The sequence below is a fragment of the Somniosus microcephalus genome, chromosome 6, assembly GCF_052327205.1.
Source record: "Somniosus microcephalus isolate GS21.2 chromosome 6, FLI_Smic_1.0, whole genome shotgun sequence".
Lineage (NCBI taxonomy): Eukaryota > Metazoa > Chordata > Chondrichthyes > Squaliformes > Somniosidae > Somniosus > Somniosus microcephalus.
The window spans coordinates 214,171,512-214,186,836 of NC_140992.1; the positions used below are offsets into that span (position 1 = coordinate 214,171,512).

A 15,325-nucleotide genomic window follows, 5' to 3' on the forward strand; every position below is an offset into this window, starting at 1 on the left:
TTTAAGACAGAGATGAGGAGGAATTTCTTCTCTCAAAGGGTGGTGATTCTTTAGAATTCTCTACCCCAGAGAGAAGTGGAGGCTGGGTCATTGAATATATTCAAGGCTGAGATTGACAGATTTTTGAACTACAGGGGAGTCGAGGGTTATGGGGAGCGGGCAGAAAAGTGGAGTTGAGGCCAAGATCAGATCAGCCATGATCTTATTGAATGGCGGAGCAGGCTCGAGGGGCTGAATGGCCGACTCCTGCTCCTATTTTGTATGTTCTTATTACACATGGCATTACTGTGGCACAATCATTGCAACCATTTTATTTCAGATGATAGTTCTAAACAATGAAGAAGTTGATGATAATCTCAACGTTTATAACCCTTAAAAGTTAAACATGTAAAAACAGACTTATATTAAATTCAATAATTAACCAGCAGTAATTTCTCCCAGCTACTGCCCTCATTGCTTACTGTTTAAACAAAAATTTAAAAAAATCAACAAACTGAGAAAAGTGCAGCCAATTGTAGTTACCTTAGACTATTTGATTTCTAAGTAAAGCATCAACAACAAGATTCAGTGAAATAATGAAAGACAAGAAGAAACATTTTACTGTTAAATTTCTAAAACCCACTAACAATTAGAACTGTTATGAAGTGAAAATGTCCAAACCCGGGTTGTTCTGTAAAACTAACCATTGTGAGACAGTTTACTGCTTCATTGATTTAACGTTACATTTTTGCTGATAACTCTGGACATCTCCAACTGGTTTTTGCTGGTATAATTACTTTAAACTTCCTAAACAAAGAGGAATCTTTCAGACTATGATTATTTAATAGTCATGCTTGGCTTTTGGGCAGGAATGTATAAATAAGGACATGGCCTTACATTAGTTAAACTTTACTTTAGACTCACACTTTGATCAAATGCTTCAATTAACCCATGAACAGATTTCATAATACACATACCACCACGGCCACGAAGGCCAAAGTCTATAAAAGAGGGAACAAATCATGTAAATTCACTTCTATTATGAAATGTATTTGTCATAGGTTCACAGAGTCATAAATGAACCAAATGATATTAGAAATGTAGTTAAAATAACAAAAGTGGGTGTTTTTATTCACAATAGAGTATATTGACCTCAGTTATTAGTAAAACAGGAGTGTTATAAAACAAAATTTGACACCGAGCTACCCAAGGAGAAATTAGGGCAGATGACTAAAAGCTTGGTCAAAGAGGTAGGTTTTAAGGAGCATCTTAAAGGAGGAGAGAGAGGTAGAGAGACGGGGAGGTTTAGGGAGGGAATTCCAGAGCTTAGGGCCTAGGCAGCTGATGGCACAGCCACTAATGGTTGAGCGATTAAAATCAGGGATGCTCAAGAGGCCAGAATTAGAGTGCAGCAGATATCTCAGGGGGTTGTGGGGCTAGAGGAGATTACAGAGATAGGGAGGGGCTAGGCCATAGAGGGATTTGAAAACAAGGATAGGAATTTTAAAATCGAGGCATTGCTTAACTGGGAGCCAATGTAGGTCAGCGAGCACAGGGGTGATGGGTGAACGGGACTTGGTGTGAGTTAGGACACGAGTAGCTGAGTTTTGGATGACCTCAAGTTTACGTAGGGTAGAATGTGGGAGGCCAGCCAGGAGTGCGTTGGAATAGTCAAGTCTAGAGGTAACAAAGGCATGGATGAGGGTTTCAGCAGCAGATGAGCTGAGGCAAGGGCGGAGACGGGCAATGTTACGCCGATGGGAATAGGCGGTTTTAGTTATGGTGCGGATATGTGGTCGGAAGCTAATTTCAGGGTCATATATAACACCAAATTTGTGAATAATCTGGTACAGCTTCAGACAGATGCTAGGGAAAGGGATGGAGTCGGTGGATAGGGAACGGAGTTTATGGCAGGGACCGAAGGCAATGGCTTCGGTCTTCCCAATATTTAACTGGAGAAAATTTCTGCTCATCCAGTACTGGATGTTGGACAAGCAGTCAACAATTTAGAGACAGTGGAGGGGTCGAGAGAAGTGGTGGTGAGGTAGAGCTGGGTGTACATGGGGAAACTGACGCTGTGTTTTCAGATGATGTTGCCGACAGGCAGGATGTAGATGAGATAGAGAAGGGTACCAAGGATAGATCCTAGGGGGACACTAGAGGTAACGAACCAGGATAAACTGAATATTCAAGACAAATTCATTTCAATACAGGTAAGTGTGAGGTGCTGCATTTTTGTCGCAGGAATAAGGAGGCCACCTACTCCTTGGAAAATAAGGGTCTTAATGGGGTCGAGGTGCAAAGGGATCTAGGAGTACAGTTTCACAAATCATTAAAAGTAGCAACGCAGGTTACAAAGCAATAAAATGTGCAAACAAAGCATTGGTGTTCATTTCTACAGGAATAGAATTCAAAAGTGGAGAAGTTATGTTAAACCTATATATAACCTTGGTTAGACCACACTTAGAGTAGAGTACTGTCCACAGTAGTGGACAAAGTGCAAAACAGATTTACAAGAATGATACCAGAACTGAGAGGCTACAACTATCAGGAAAGACTGAACAGGTCGGGGCTCTTCGTTAGAAAAGAGATGACTGAGAGGTGACCTGATGGAGGTCTTTAAAATTCTGAAGGAGTTAGATAGGGTAAACGCAGAGAAGATATATCCACTTGTGGGGGAGTCCATGAGGTTGAAAGGAATAGACGGATATGCTGATAGGGTGAGATGAAATAATGTGGGAAGAGGCTCGTGTGGAGCATAAACACTGACATAGACCCACCCCGCCTCCTGTAAGGACTCTATTCCATTCTCCCAGTTTCTCAGTCTCCGCCGCATCTGCTCTGACAATGCCACCTTCCATACCAGTGCTTCCTACATGTCTTCCTTTTTCCGCAACCGAGGATTCCCCTCTACCGTGGTTGACACGGCCCTCGACCATTTCTGTTCTATCTCCCACACTTCTGCCCTCACCCCTGACCCTCCCTCCCGGAACCACGATAGGGTTCCCCTTGTCCTCACCTTTCACCCCATCATCCTCCACCATTTCCGCCACCTCCAGCGTGATCCCACCACCAAACACATCTTCCCCTCACCTCCCCTTTCAGCATTCCAAAGGGACCACTCCCTCCGCAACACCCTGGTCCACTCCTCTATCACCCCCAACACCCCTCCCCCTTCGCCTGGCACCATCCCGTGCAAGTGCAGGAGATGCAACACATGCCCTTATACCTCCCCCCTTCCCACTGTCCAGGGCCCCAAACACCCCTTCCAGGTGAAACAAACAGTGATTTACTTGTACTTCTTGCAATTTAGTATACTCTGTTCACTGCTCACGAATGTGGTCTCTACATTGGGGAAACCAAATGCAGATTGGGTGACCGCTTTGCAGAACACCTCCATTCAGTCCGTAATGGGGACCCCGAGCTTCCGGTCGCCTGTCACTTTAATTCTCCGCTCCACTCCCACTCAGACCTCACTGTCCTCGGCCTCTTGCATTGTTCCACTGAGGCTTAGCGTAAGCTCGAGGAACAGCACCTCATCTTTCAATTAGGCATTTTACAGCCCTCTGGACTCAACATAGAGTTCAACAATTTCAGATCATAACCTTGGCCCCTATCCTATATATATTTGTTATAAATGTAAGAAGTCACAACCGGGATCTTGGGTTCATGTCACGCTACATGTAACCCCACCTGACGTAGTGTCATCCAGACTCGAGTCGTCGTTGGTTTGTTCTCTCTACACAGATGCGGCCGGACCTGCTGTGATTTCCAGCAAAAAAAGTTTTTTGTTTGTTTTTTGTTTTTCATACAGACCCCAGCATCTGCAACATTTGACCCCTTGTGACCCCACCTCATTGTTCTTTGATGTAATGTTTTCCTGACTGACCTGTTTGGACACCATTCACACCTTTGATTGCTGTGATTATCTCTCTGCCAAGGTGTGATAAAGGGCAGTTAGAAAGATTACCTGTAATCATCTGGCAGTATTCTCTGACTATATAAGCTGTGTCTATATGCATCTCTCCATTTCACCTGACGAAGGAGCAGCGCTCCGATAGCTTGTGATAGTTTGAAGGTCGAGAGCTGGAGAGAGGACAGTTTGAAGGTCGAGAGCTGGAGTGACAGTTTGATGGTCGAGAGCTGGAGAGACAGTTTGAAGGTCGAGAGCTGGAGAGACAGTTTGAAAGACGAGAGCTGGAGCGGAACCCAGTTACCAGGACGCCGAGTTGGACAGCCAGGGGTAATGTGCAGGCCAGGTGTGTGGAAGAAACCGAGGGGAAACATCGAGAAAAACTGAGAGGAAACATCGAGAAAGACAGAGGAAACATCGAGAGAGGGGAAACATCGAGAAAGACTGAGGGGGCACTTTATTTATTTTATTTTATTAATTAATTAATTAAATTTATTTAATAATAAGTTGTGAGTTCTTCACGATGCTCTCCCAGTGCGGCCACCCTGTAACCAGAGATTATTCTAGAAGCCTGGGTAGAAATATCAATGTAATTACTGTAGAAATTACTTTTTTTACATTATTGCTTGTTCATTTTACATTATTGCTTGTTCATTTTATGTGCTGTCTTTTTATGTCTTTTATTTATTTTATGTCTGCTTTATTTATATTTAAAGTATGTATGCGTGTATATGTCGGTATGTGTTTTTTTGTGATGGCGCCGATAAAGATGGCTGCCGTCCTTGCGAGCTCCGTGCGTACCAGGCAGCTAAGTGTTCTTGCTGCTTGGTGCTCTCGGCTCGTCAAGAATAAAGCATTTCACTGACTAGATTACACTTCTTGTATTTAGTTATGTGACCAATAAAATTGAAATTGAAAAAAATTGAATTGATTTCAAATAAAGCTGTTGGACTATAACCTGGTGTTGTGTGACTTCTTACATTTGTCCACCCCAGTCCAACACCGGCATCTCTACATCATATTTGTTATACACACCTTTTGTTTGTGTCTTTTCTTCTCCCCCACATGGCAGCTGTCTTTCATTCTGCCAGCGCAATTTACACTTCATCTAGAGCCATCCTTTGTTTCTTAATCTGTCCCATTACCATCTCCTTTTGCCTTGAATATCTCTTAATGTCTCTTAACCTCTCCTGCCTTCTATCCTATCACAGACCTTTCCTTTTGTGCTTTTAACCCCTCCCTCCTTTCGCAGCCCCTACACTTGCTTAAAAATCTGTTCTATTTCCTGCTTTTTTCCAGTTCTGACGAAAGGTCATCGACCTGAAACGTTAACTCTGTTTCTCTCTTCACAGATGCTGCCTGACCTGCTGAGTATCTCCAGCATTTTCTGTTTTTATTTCAGATTTCCAGCATCTGCAGTATTTCCTTTTTGTACTGACATAGATCTGTTGGGCCGACTGGCATGTTTCTGTGCTGTAAAATCTATGTAATTCTATGCAAGACAATGAACAATATAGATGTGCAAAGATGCAGATACATTTAATAAATGTAAAACGTGATACTACTGGGATTTCAGAAACCACAAGGTATGCACATGTGCAACACGAGATGAAACTTGACCAAGAGTTACATAGAAGATAGGAGCAGGAGTAGGCCATTTGGCCCCTCGAGCCTGCTCCGCCATTCAACGAGATCATGGCTGATCATCCAAATTCAGTACCCTGTCCCTGCTTTCTCCCCATATCCCTTGATCCCTTTAGCTTTAAGAAATATATATAAGTTAAAGAGAACAACTATTCTCTTGTGGAAGAGGGGAAGGGGTAGCATGGACCTACTGGTGTGAGAAGGGGATTTAAAGAGACACTATCGTGGATTTTCCTTCGGGATCGGTAGCACTGGGGTAAAACGGGTGAAGTGCTGTTCACCTGGAATTGCAGTGTTACTTTGATGTAAACAAACTTGTTCAATCCATGTTATGCTTCTGTATGTCTGATGGAATCATGCAAAATATTCTTAATTGCCAGGATAAGCATCATTGTTCGGTGTCATCTGTTGGTTCAGCTGTACATTTGAATGTATTATCATTAAGACAGATTCAAGGTACAGCTCCAGCATATGGCTGATACTACCAAGTAGTCTGCCAAAAAACACATTACAAGTTACTCCTAAATAATAAAAAAAGCTTCTATTAGTGGGGGGGGGAGGTTTCAAGAGAGCGAAAAATAAAAATGTCAGCGGAGAAGGCAATAGAGCAAGGTAGCAGTGGGGGGAATTAAAAAACAGAGCGTGTCAGGAAGGGACAGAATGGAAAAGATAAATGTAAAGTAGTAAAGGGGGTAAAAGCAGGAATAAATTGTCACAAAACATATTTAAAAGTTCTTTATCTGAATGCACGCAGCATTCGTAACAAAATAGACAAGTTGATGGTACAAATAACTACACATGGGTATGATCTGGTGGACATTACAGAAACATGGCTGCAAGGTGACCATGACTGGGAACTAAACATCCAGGGGTATTTGACAATTAGGAAGGACAGACAGGAAGGAAAGGGAGGTGGGGTGGCTATGTTAATAAAGGATAGAATCACTGCAATAGTGAGAAATGATATTGGGTCAAAGGATCAGGATAGTGAAACAGTTTGGGTGGAGATAAGGAATAATAAGGGGAAAAAGTCACTAGTGGGCGTAGTCTATAGGCCTCCTAACAGTTGCAGCTCTATTGGTCGGAGTATAAATCAGGAAATAGTTGGGGTTTGTAATAAGGGAACAGCTATAATCATGGGGGATTTTAACTTTCATATTGACTGGACAAATCAAATTGGGCAGGGCAGCATTGAGGAAGAGTTCATAGAGTGCATTAGGGACGGGTTCCTTGAGCAGTATGTTACTGAACCAACCAGGGGGCAGGCAATCTTGGATCTGGTCCTGTGTAACAAGACAGGATTAATTAAAAATGTCCTAGTAAGGGATCCCCTTGGAATGAGTGACCATAACATGGTTGAATTCCGAATTCAGTTGGAGGGTGAGAGAGTTGGATCTCAAACCAGCGTACTAAGCTTAAATAAAGGAGACTATGAAGGTATGAGAGCAGAGTTGACTAAAGTGGACTGGGAAAATAGATTAAAGTGTAAGACGGTACATGAGCAGTGGTGTACATTCAAGGAGATATTTCACAACTTTAAATATTCCACTGAGGAAAAAGGGTCATAAAAAAAAAGACAGCCACCCGTGGCTAAGTAAAGTAATAAAAGATAGTATCTGACTGAACACAAGGGCATATAAAGTAGCCAAATCTAGTGGGAGGATAGAAGATTGGGAAGCATTTAAAAGCCAGCAAAGAATAACTAAAAGATTAATTAAGAAAGGGAAGATAGATTATGAAAGTAAACTAGCAAAAAATATAAAAACAGATAGCAAGAGTTTCTACAGTTATATAAAAAGAAAAAGGGTGGCTAAAGTGAATGTTGGTCCCTTAGAGGACGAGACCGGGAAATTAGTGGTGGGTAACATGGAGATGGCAAAGATGCTGAACAAATATTTTGTATCAGTCTTTACAGTAGAGGACACTAAAAATATCCCAACACTGGACAAACAGGGGGCTATGGGGGGGGGGGGGGAGGAGAGGAGCTAAACACGATTAAAATCACTAAGGAGGTGGTACTTGGTAAGATAATGGAACGAAAGGCGGATAAATCCCCTGGACCTGATGGCTTACATCCTAGGGTCGAGAGAAGTAGCGGTAGGGATTGCGGATGCATTGGTGGTAATTTTCCAAAACTCCCTGGATTCAGGAAAGGTCCCAGCAGATTGGAAAACTGCTAATGTAACACCCTTATTTAAAAAGAGAAGTAGACAAAAGGCTGGAAACTATAGACCAGTTAGCCTAACATCTGTGGTTGGTAAAATGTTGGAGTCCATTATTAAGGAAGCAGTAACAGGACATTTGGATAAGCATAATTTAATCGGACAGAGTCAGCATGGTTTTATGAAGGGGAAGTCATGTTTGACAAATTTGCTCGAATTCTTTGAGGACGTAACAAACAGGGTGGATAAAGGGGAACCAGTGGATGTGGTGTATTTGGACTTCCAAAAGGCATTTGACTAGGTACCACACAAAAGATTATTGCACAAGATAAAAAAAATCACAGGATTGGGGGTAATATACTGGCATGGGTGGAAGATTGGCTATCTAACAGAAAACAGAGAGTTGGGATAAATGGTTCATTCTCGGGTTGGCAATCAGTAACTAGTGGTGTTCCGCAGGGGTCAGTGCTGGGACCCCAACACTTTACAATCTATATTAACGATTTGGAGGAAGGGACCAAGTGCAACATATCCAAGTTTGCTGATGATACAAAAATGGGAGGGAAAGCAGTGAGTGAGGAGGACATAAAAAACCTGCAAAAGGACATAGACAGGCTAAGTGAGTGGGCAGAAATTTGGCAGATGGAATAGAATGTTGGAAAGTGTGAGGTTATGCACTTTGGCAGAAAAAATCAAAGAGCAAGTTATTATCTAAATGGAGAGAAACTGCAAAGTGCTACAGTACAAAGGGATCTGGGGGTCCTGATGCATGAAACACAGAAGGTTAGTATGCAGGTACAGCAGGTAATCAGGAAGGCCAATGGAATCTTGGCTTTTATTGCAAGGGGGATGGAGTATAAAAGCAGGGAAGTCTTGCTTCAGTCATACAGGGTACTGGTGAGGCCACACCTGGAATACTGCGTGCAGTTTTGGTTTCCTATTTAAGAAAAGACATACTTGCTCTCGAGGCAGTTCAGAGAAGGTTCACTCGGTTGATTCCGGAGATGAGGGGGTTGACTTATGAGGAAAGGTTGAGTAGGTTGGGCCTCTACTCATTGGAATTCAGAAGAATGAGGGGCGATCTTATCGAAACATATAAGGTTGTGAGGGGGCTTGATCGGGTGGATGCGGTGAGGATATTTCCACTGATGGGTGAGACTAGAACTAGGGGGCATAATCTTAGAATAAGCGGCTGCCCTTTCAAAACTGAGATGAGGAGAAACTTCTTCACTCAGATGGTAGTAAATCTATGGAATTTGCTACCTCAGAGAGCTGTGGAAGCTGCAACATTAAATAAATTTAAAACGGAGACAGACAGTTTCCTAGCTGATAAGGGAATTAGGGGTTACGGGGAGCGGGCAGGGAAGTGGACGCGAGTCTAGGTTTGGATCAGCCATGATCCTATTGAATGGCGGAGCAGGCCCGAGGGGCCGTATGGCCTACTCCTGCTCCTACTTCTTATGTTCTTATGTTCTTATATCAAGGTAGCTTCTGTTCATTAAAAGATCACAATGGAAACAAAAGAAAATATGGATGTTTTGAATTCAATTTGCAAATATGTTGTAAAAAGGTCACAAAATAGTGCTCAAATGGTACCTGTTACCTTTCAAGCCTAGGATACAAAGGCATGGTGATAAACTCTTGATGCATTCTTACTTTCAGGATCTTCCATAAATTGAATTAAATGCAAAGAATGAAGCCTGGGTAGCAATGTCTGCACAAGATTATTTCCAGAGTGTAGCAATGAAATGGGAAGGGGAATGAGTACTGATACTTGCCAGGGACATTGTTCCCCTCACTAACAGTGACAGCCACAGATCCTGTGCCAGACCCAATTACTTGACTTCCACTGTCTGGATCATTAACAAATCAACAGTTAACAAGTAAGTTTGGAACAAAGGACAAGGCTGCAGTACTACTAGTCAAAAAGTATTCAAGTTTTTGACCTAAAACTACGTTAGTATGATCCTATCATTGTTAAGTGAACTAGAATGTCACAACAGTCACCATAACAAATTCTATGACCATCCTTTAAGGATCATCATCAATCCAACTTTTGAAGGAGGGGTAACTGGTACATATTAATATGCACATACATGTGAATACATATAAAGACACATATGTACTGAAAGAGGAATTGAACCTGACCTGTCCATGATATTAATGTTGTATTTGTATTAAAATATATACACATCCCTATACAATGAAATGATCTCATTCCAACATTCACTGTTTTCTGTACTCTTGCAATGATTCATGTGTTTATATTTTGAGTTTAATTAACTGAATAACAGAAATTTCATAATTCTTCAAAATGAATAATGTGCATGATTTAACAATTAAACAATTAAAGTGAAAAGAAAAACAAACTTTGGACATACCAGCATGTGTCCACAGATCTGGTATTCATTTAGCTTTCAACCCTTGACTGTGGTTAGTGTGTCTTAAATTCAGTTTATGCAAGTGAAAAATAATGAAAGAACCAAACAAACAAAAAATGTACCAGTGCATATATCAAGCAGAGAATGGAAGCTTTACCCATGACAAGAATTTTCTGTGGCTTGTAGTTACTTTTTGCATGAATTTTGGGAGCCTTACCGATAGCAGTTGTTATCAAATTTGTTATAACTGGCAAATGCAATTATAACTCCAAAACCAGCTCCAAGGGAATAAAAGATCTGAGTTGCTGCATCGATCCAAACCTACAGAAAGAGAGGAAATATACTCATCATCCATTAGGCATAGACAATGTTTTATCAGATAGCTACTACTTCAGGGATGTCTGTTCATTTTTTCACATTTTATAATATTGTTTCAAAAAGTATTTCCCTTATTGTCAATGTTCATACTTTTTCCATGAATGTCATTCTGTTTGAGATGGCAAGATTTCATTGCTGATCAATAGACATCACAAATTGCTTCATTTCTATTGGAAGTATAATAGAATTCTGTTAATATGCAAAACAATTACTTATATTTAATGTAGCAAGACGTGTCAGGGGAGACTAGACAATGCAGTGAGTTAGAAATTGGCCTTTCACGCCTGGCCCTGCATTTAAAGGTGAAGTAGAGTCAGGGGAGGATGCAAAGGAGGCTAAAGTTAGAAAAGCAGAGGGCGCATGCTGACATGTAGGGTGATTGAAGAGTTAAGGAGGGGCAAAACCATCAATGGGTTTATAAATAAGGATGAGCATTAGGAATTCAATGCATTTGGGTACAGGGAAACAATAGAGGGTAGAGGTGATAGGGGAGTGGGACTTAGTGCAGAATAGGACTTAGAGTTTTGGACAAGTTGGAGTTTGTATAGTGTAGAGCTAGCGAGGTGACACTGAGTTTGGAGGTGAATAAAGGTAAGGGTGCGATAAGGGTGGAAGCAGGCAGTATTGCACAAGTGGAATTCAACAGACTCAGCTTGGGATCAAAAGGACACCAAGGTCAAACACCACTGGTTCAGTCTGAGTGAGTAGCAAGGGAGGGTGTTGGCTAATCCATGACTTGAAGTCTGACAAGCATTCAGAAAGCACATTGGTGGTTGGGCAGTGGAGGGTGAAGGTGTAGAAATATAGTTGGATGTCATCAGCATACATATTGCAGCTGGCCCCATGACTGCACAATAGCATAAAATGTTATCTATTGAAGGACTGGCTATACTATTGCTGAAAACATTGAATGCTAAACAAGAAGATTAACAGAAGTTAGTTCAAATCACCACTGATCGTATTTTAGGAAGTTATTGAGATTATGAAAACACTACTTTATTGCATGGATGGACCAAGCCAGGTTTCTCATCCAGGCCATGTTAGTCAACTGGAAACATGGGAAAAATAAATACCAAAAACAGGAGCAGATAGGTATCTCACATGTGAAAAGGTACTTGGACCACGGACCTACTAACACTTCAATAAAAAAGTAATGTGCCCTGGTGGGACTTACCTCCAAGAGTCAACCTTAATATCTAAAAATAAGTGCTTTAAAATAGGATAAGAGCTAGACTTTTGGCATAAATATTAATTGGAGTTGAGAAGACCGACCTACCTTTTAAGATGATTAATCAGACAGGTGGATTACATTAAATATCCTGTGTACCTAGTGAAAAGTTTATATATTAAGGATTATGCAAGGCTTTTAACTGAAGTAGCTATGCAAGTGTTTAAAATAAAATCATTGTGTATTAAAGGCCATATAAATGACCTCTTGTCTTCAAGTTTAATTAATCAGAAAGGCTGATTTATGTTTAAAATCCTGTGTACCCTAGATTACTGAACCTCTGAAGTGCATTACCTTTACAGGCTGAGAGCATCAAAGACCCATGTTACAAAGACCAGATGCTTGGGAGCTATTACATAACATGATGCTGTCTTGTTCCCTCTTCTCTTTCAAAGTATCACTCGTACAGCCAGAGCCTTTCAGTCGTGACACTGCCCAGATGAGGCAGTTTTCATTTTGCCGCCAAGAAGCAAGCTATCAAGCAAAGGCAATCACAGCCAATTCGGTCACCCTCCTGCAGAAGAACCTCCTGGCCATCACTCGATGACCATAATTGTCTGGCACAGTGCTTATCGCGGAAGAGGTTGATGCCTTCTCTCCAAGTCATGGTAAGAATTGTACTGCAGGACACGGCCACAGTAAACAGTTGGGACAATGTCAAAGTTCATCAAGCCAAAGTGAGTGAAAAACATAACAGACCCAACAATAACAGACAATAGATAACAGCATAGCTCTGGCAAAGGCAATCCTTACATTGGTAGAACATGTTTTATGGACAGAGTGCAGCAGCCTTTGCAGCCTGCCTAATTAATTTCCCCACTCATCATAAACTTGGAAACATAGTGGCCCAGAGTTTCTGCTAGTTTGCGCTGGTTTTGCCAGTGCAATTCGCCTGAAATCGGCCAAACCAGCATAAAAGATCGAGGAATTTTAAGTGCAAGTTACGTCAAGGGTAAATAGAGTTTCTGTAATGTTTAACGTTGGCTTAAAAAACATTGTGCTGGACCAGCCCTGCGCACAAAACTGACCATGCCCCCAAATCGTATTAATGAGCATGGCGAGTTTCCACCGATTGCGCCTGTTTGCGGCCGTTCAAGGAGGCTCTTCAAATTAAGGGTTTTTTTTGGGGTGGGGGGGGGAGGTGTTTGGTGCAAAGGCACTAAGAGGCATGTTTTAAAAGATATTTAATTTACTAAGAAACTGACTGGAGTACACCAATTAAACTAGTAAATGGTGCAGTATAGTTTTTTTAAGTCATTTTCAGTGATTTAAAATCAGGTTAATCACAGGTGATGGACTAGAGACTCTTATTAAAAATGCTTATTTTTTGTGATAAACCCATTTTCAGCTGTAATAATAAAACTGCACCAGGTGAGCACTCTTAAAAACATCAAGGAATATTTTTTAATGTAAGCCCAATCGTGCTGGTTCATGGCGCAGACTTGATGAGCTGAATGGCCTCCTTCGGCGCTGTACTAAATGTTGGAAAGACCGAAGCCATTACCTTTGGTCCCCGCCACAAACATCATTCCCTGACCACCGTTTCCATCCCTCTCCCTGGTAACTGAGCCAGACTGTTCGCAACACTGGTGTCACTGTTGCCCCTGATGAGCTTCCGACCACAAATCCGCTCCATCAGCAAGACTGCCTACTTCCACCTTTGTAACATCGCCCGACTATGACCTGCCTCAGCTGCCCGTATCTTAACACGCACCAAGTCCCATTCACCCATCACCCCTGTGCTTGCTGACCTACACTGGCTCCCAGTCCCACAATGCTTCAATTTTAAAATTCTCATCCTTCTTTTCAAATTCCTCCATGGCCTCGCCCCGCCCTATCTCTGTAACCTCCTCCAGCCCTACAAGCCTTCGCGCTCTCTGCGCTCCTCCAATTCTGGCATCTTGCGCATCCCCAATTTTAATCACTCCACCATTGGCGGCCGTGCTTTCAGCTACCTAGGCCCTAAGCTCTGGAATTCCTTCTCTAAACCTCTCCGCCTCTCTATCCTCATTTAAGATGCTCCTTAAAACCTACCACTTTGACCAAGCTTTTGGTCATCTGTCCTGATATTGCCTTCTGTGGCTCGGTCTCAAAATGTTTATTGATAACGCTCGTTAAGCGCTTTGAGACATTTTGCCATGTTAAAGGTGCTATATAAATGCAATTTGTTGTTGTTGTACTATTCTATGATTCTACATTTATGATTATGCAAATGAATTTGAGCTGAAACTTGAACCACTACTTTGTGCGTGAAGAAGTGCTTCCTGACATCACCCCTGAACAGCCTGGCTCTAATTTTAAGCTTACGCCTCATACATCAAATATAATCCATAGACAGCATAAGACTTACTGAAGTATATCAGCAGCAAAAGGCAGAGGATGGATACAAGGACTGTCTGAGGACTATTTTTAAGGTTACATCCTTGATGATGAGCTATAATTTCTAATGCAGCAAGAGGAACACAGCTACATCCCCAAACTGCATACAGTGTGTACACTACAAACTAACCTACCTGCGTACAATGCTGTTTCTCCTTCAACAAGAATTAGTGCAAGCATAAATATTGCTGTTATATTAAGTAATGCTCACTGATTTGCAGCATAGACAGTGCCACCAGGTATATCTCATTTACACATCGCTCCACTTTTGTACCTCATCCTCAGTAAGCAGGGGGAATGTTCTGGGTGTTCACAAACCACCTCCTCCTGAAATTTCCATGATTTTTGAAAAAACATGCCTTAGATCATTTGGTAAAACACAAAAACAGCAGATATTTGTCCAGACCTAGTCAGTTCCACAATCCAACCAGTCAAAATCATTTAGTTGGGCTTGCGCTTCTAAATGTTCACCAGGGTATTGGCCCGGATTATACGTTGACAACAACAGTGAGGCTCACCATTATTATGGAGTAAATCGGATAGCAACTTCCGGAGTCCACACATGCGCAGTTAAACGCGGAAATTTGGAAGTTACTGTCCGATTTGCCCTGCTCCTCCACAAGCTGTTCCACACTGGTATCTCACCGATAGACTGAGTATTGAAATCCATGTAAGGGTGTGAATTTGCTGTACCTACTCACTAATTATGCTAGAAAAAGTTAGGGCTGGTACATTCAGGTGTAAGTGAATTTTTAATGGTGTAAAAGTCATAATTACTGCCAAACAACCTCTCTGGCCCTGAAAATTTAATTTTACAAGTGTGGAGTCTAATTCCTTCAGAATTTAATTATTGTTGGAAATTTTTCAAAAATTATAAAATTTAAATAATTTTTTTTTTACTTTTTCTTTCTGTCTCTTATTTCTCTTCCTCAATCCCATCTTTCTTTCCTTCTCTTTCATTTTCTGTACATTATTTTTACAAGTAATTAAATATTCTAATTTATACTTCCTGGTTTAGACTCTGCGGGCAGGATTTTCATTGGGCCGTGGAGGCGGGATTGGAGGCGTGAGGGGTTAAAATCCCGAAATCGGGGGGCACGAACCCATCCCGCCCCCATGCCAGTTTCAAGAGAGGCGGGTACTCGACCCGCACTGGGACCCGCCTCCCCGAGGCAGGAAGGGGATTAGTGCCAATTAACTGCCTGTTAACAGGTAGTTAACAGGCAGTTTTTAGCCTAATCCCTATTTTCATTGGTGAAAT

General features: G+C 41.7%; 1 protein-coding gene across 4 annotated transcripts in view; it reads right to left on the reverse strand.

Annotated features, from left to right (window-relative positions):
- The window catches only part of slc6a2 (solute carrier family 6 member 2), a 251,088-nt gene that overhangs the window by 60,676 nt on the left and 175,087 nt on the right, over positions 1-15,325 (reverse strand). For all 4 annotated transcript variants that reach the window (XM_085991382.1, XM_085991383.1, XM_085991385.1 and 1 more), the window contains one exon: positions 10,297-10,400. In XM_085991382.1, coding sequence (XP_085847508.1) covers positions 10,297-10,400 — 104 coding nt within the window. The remainder of the gene's footprint in view (positions 1-10,296; positions 10,401-15,325) is intronic.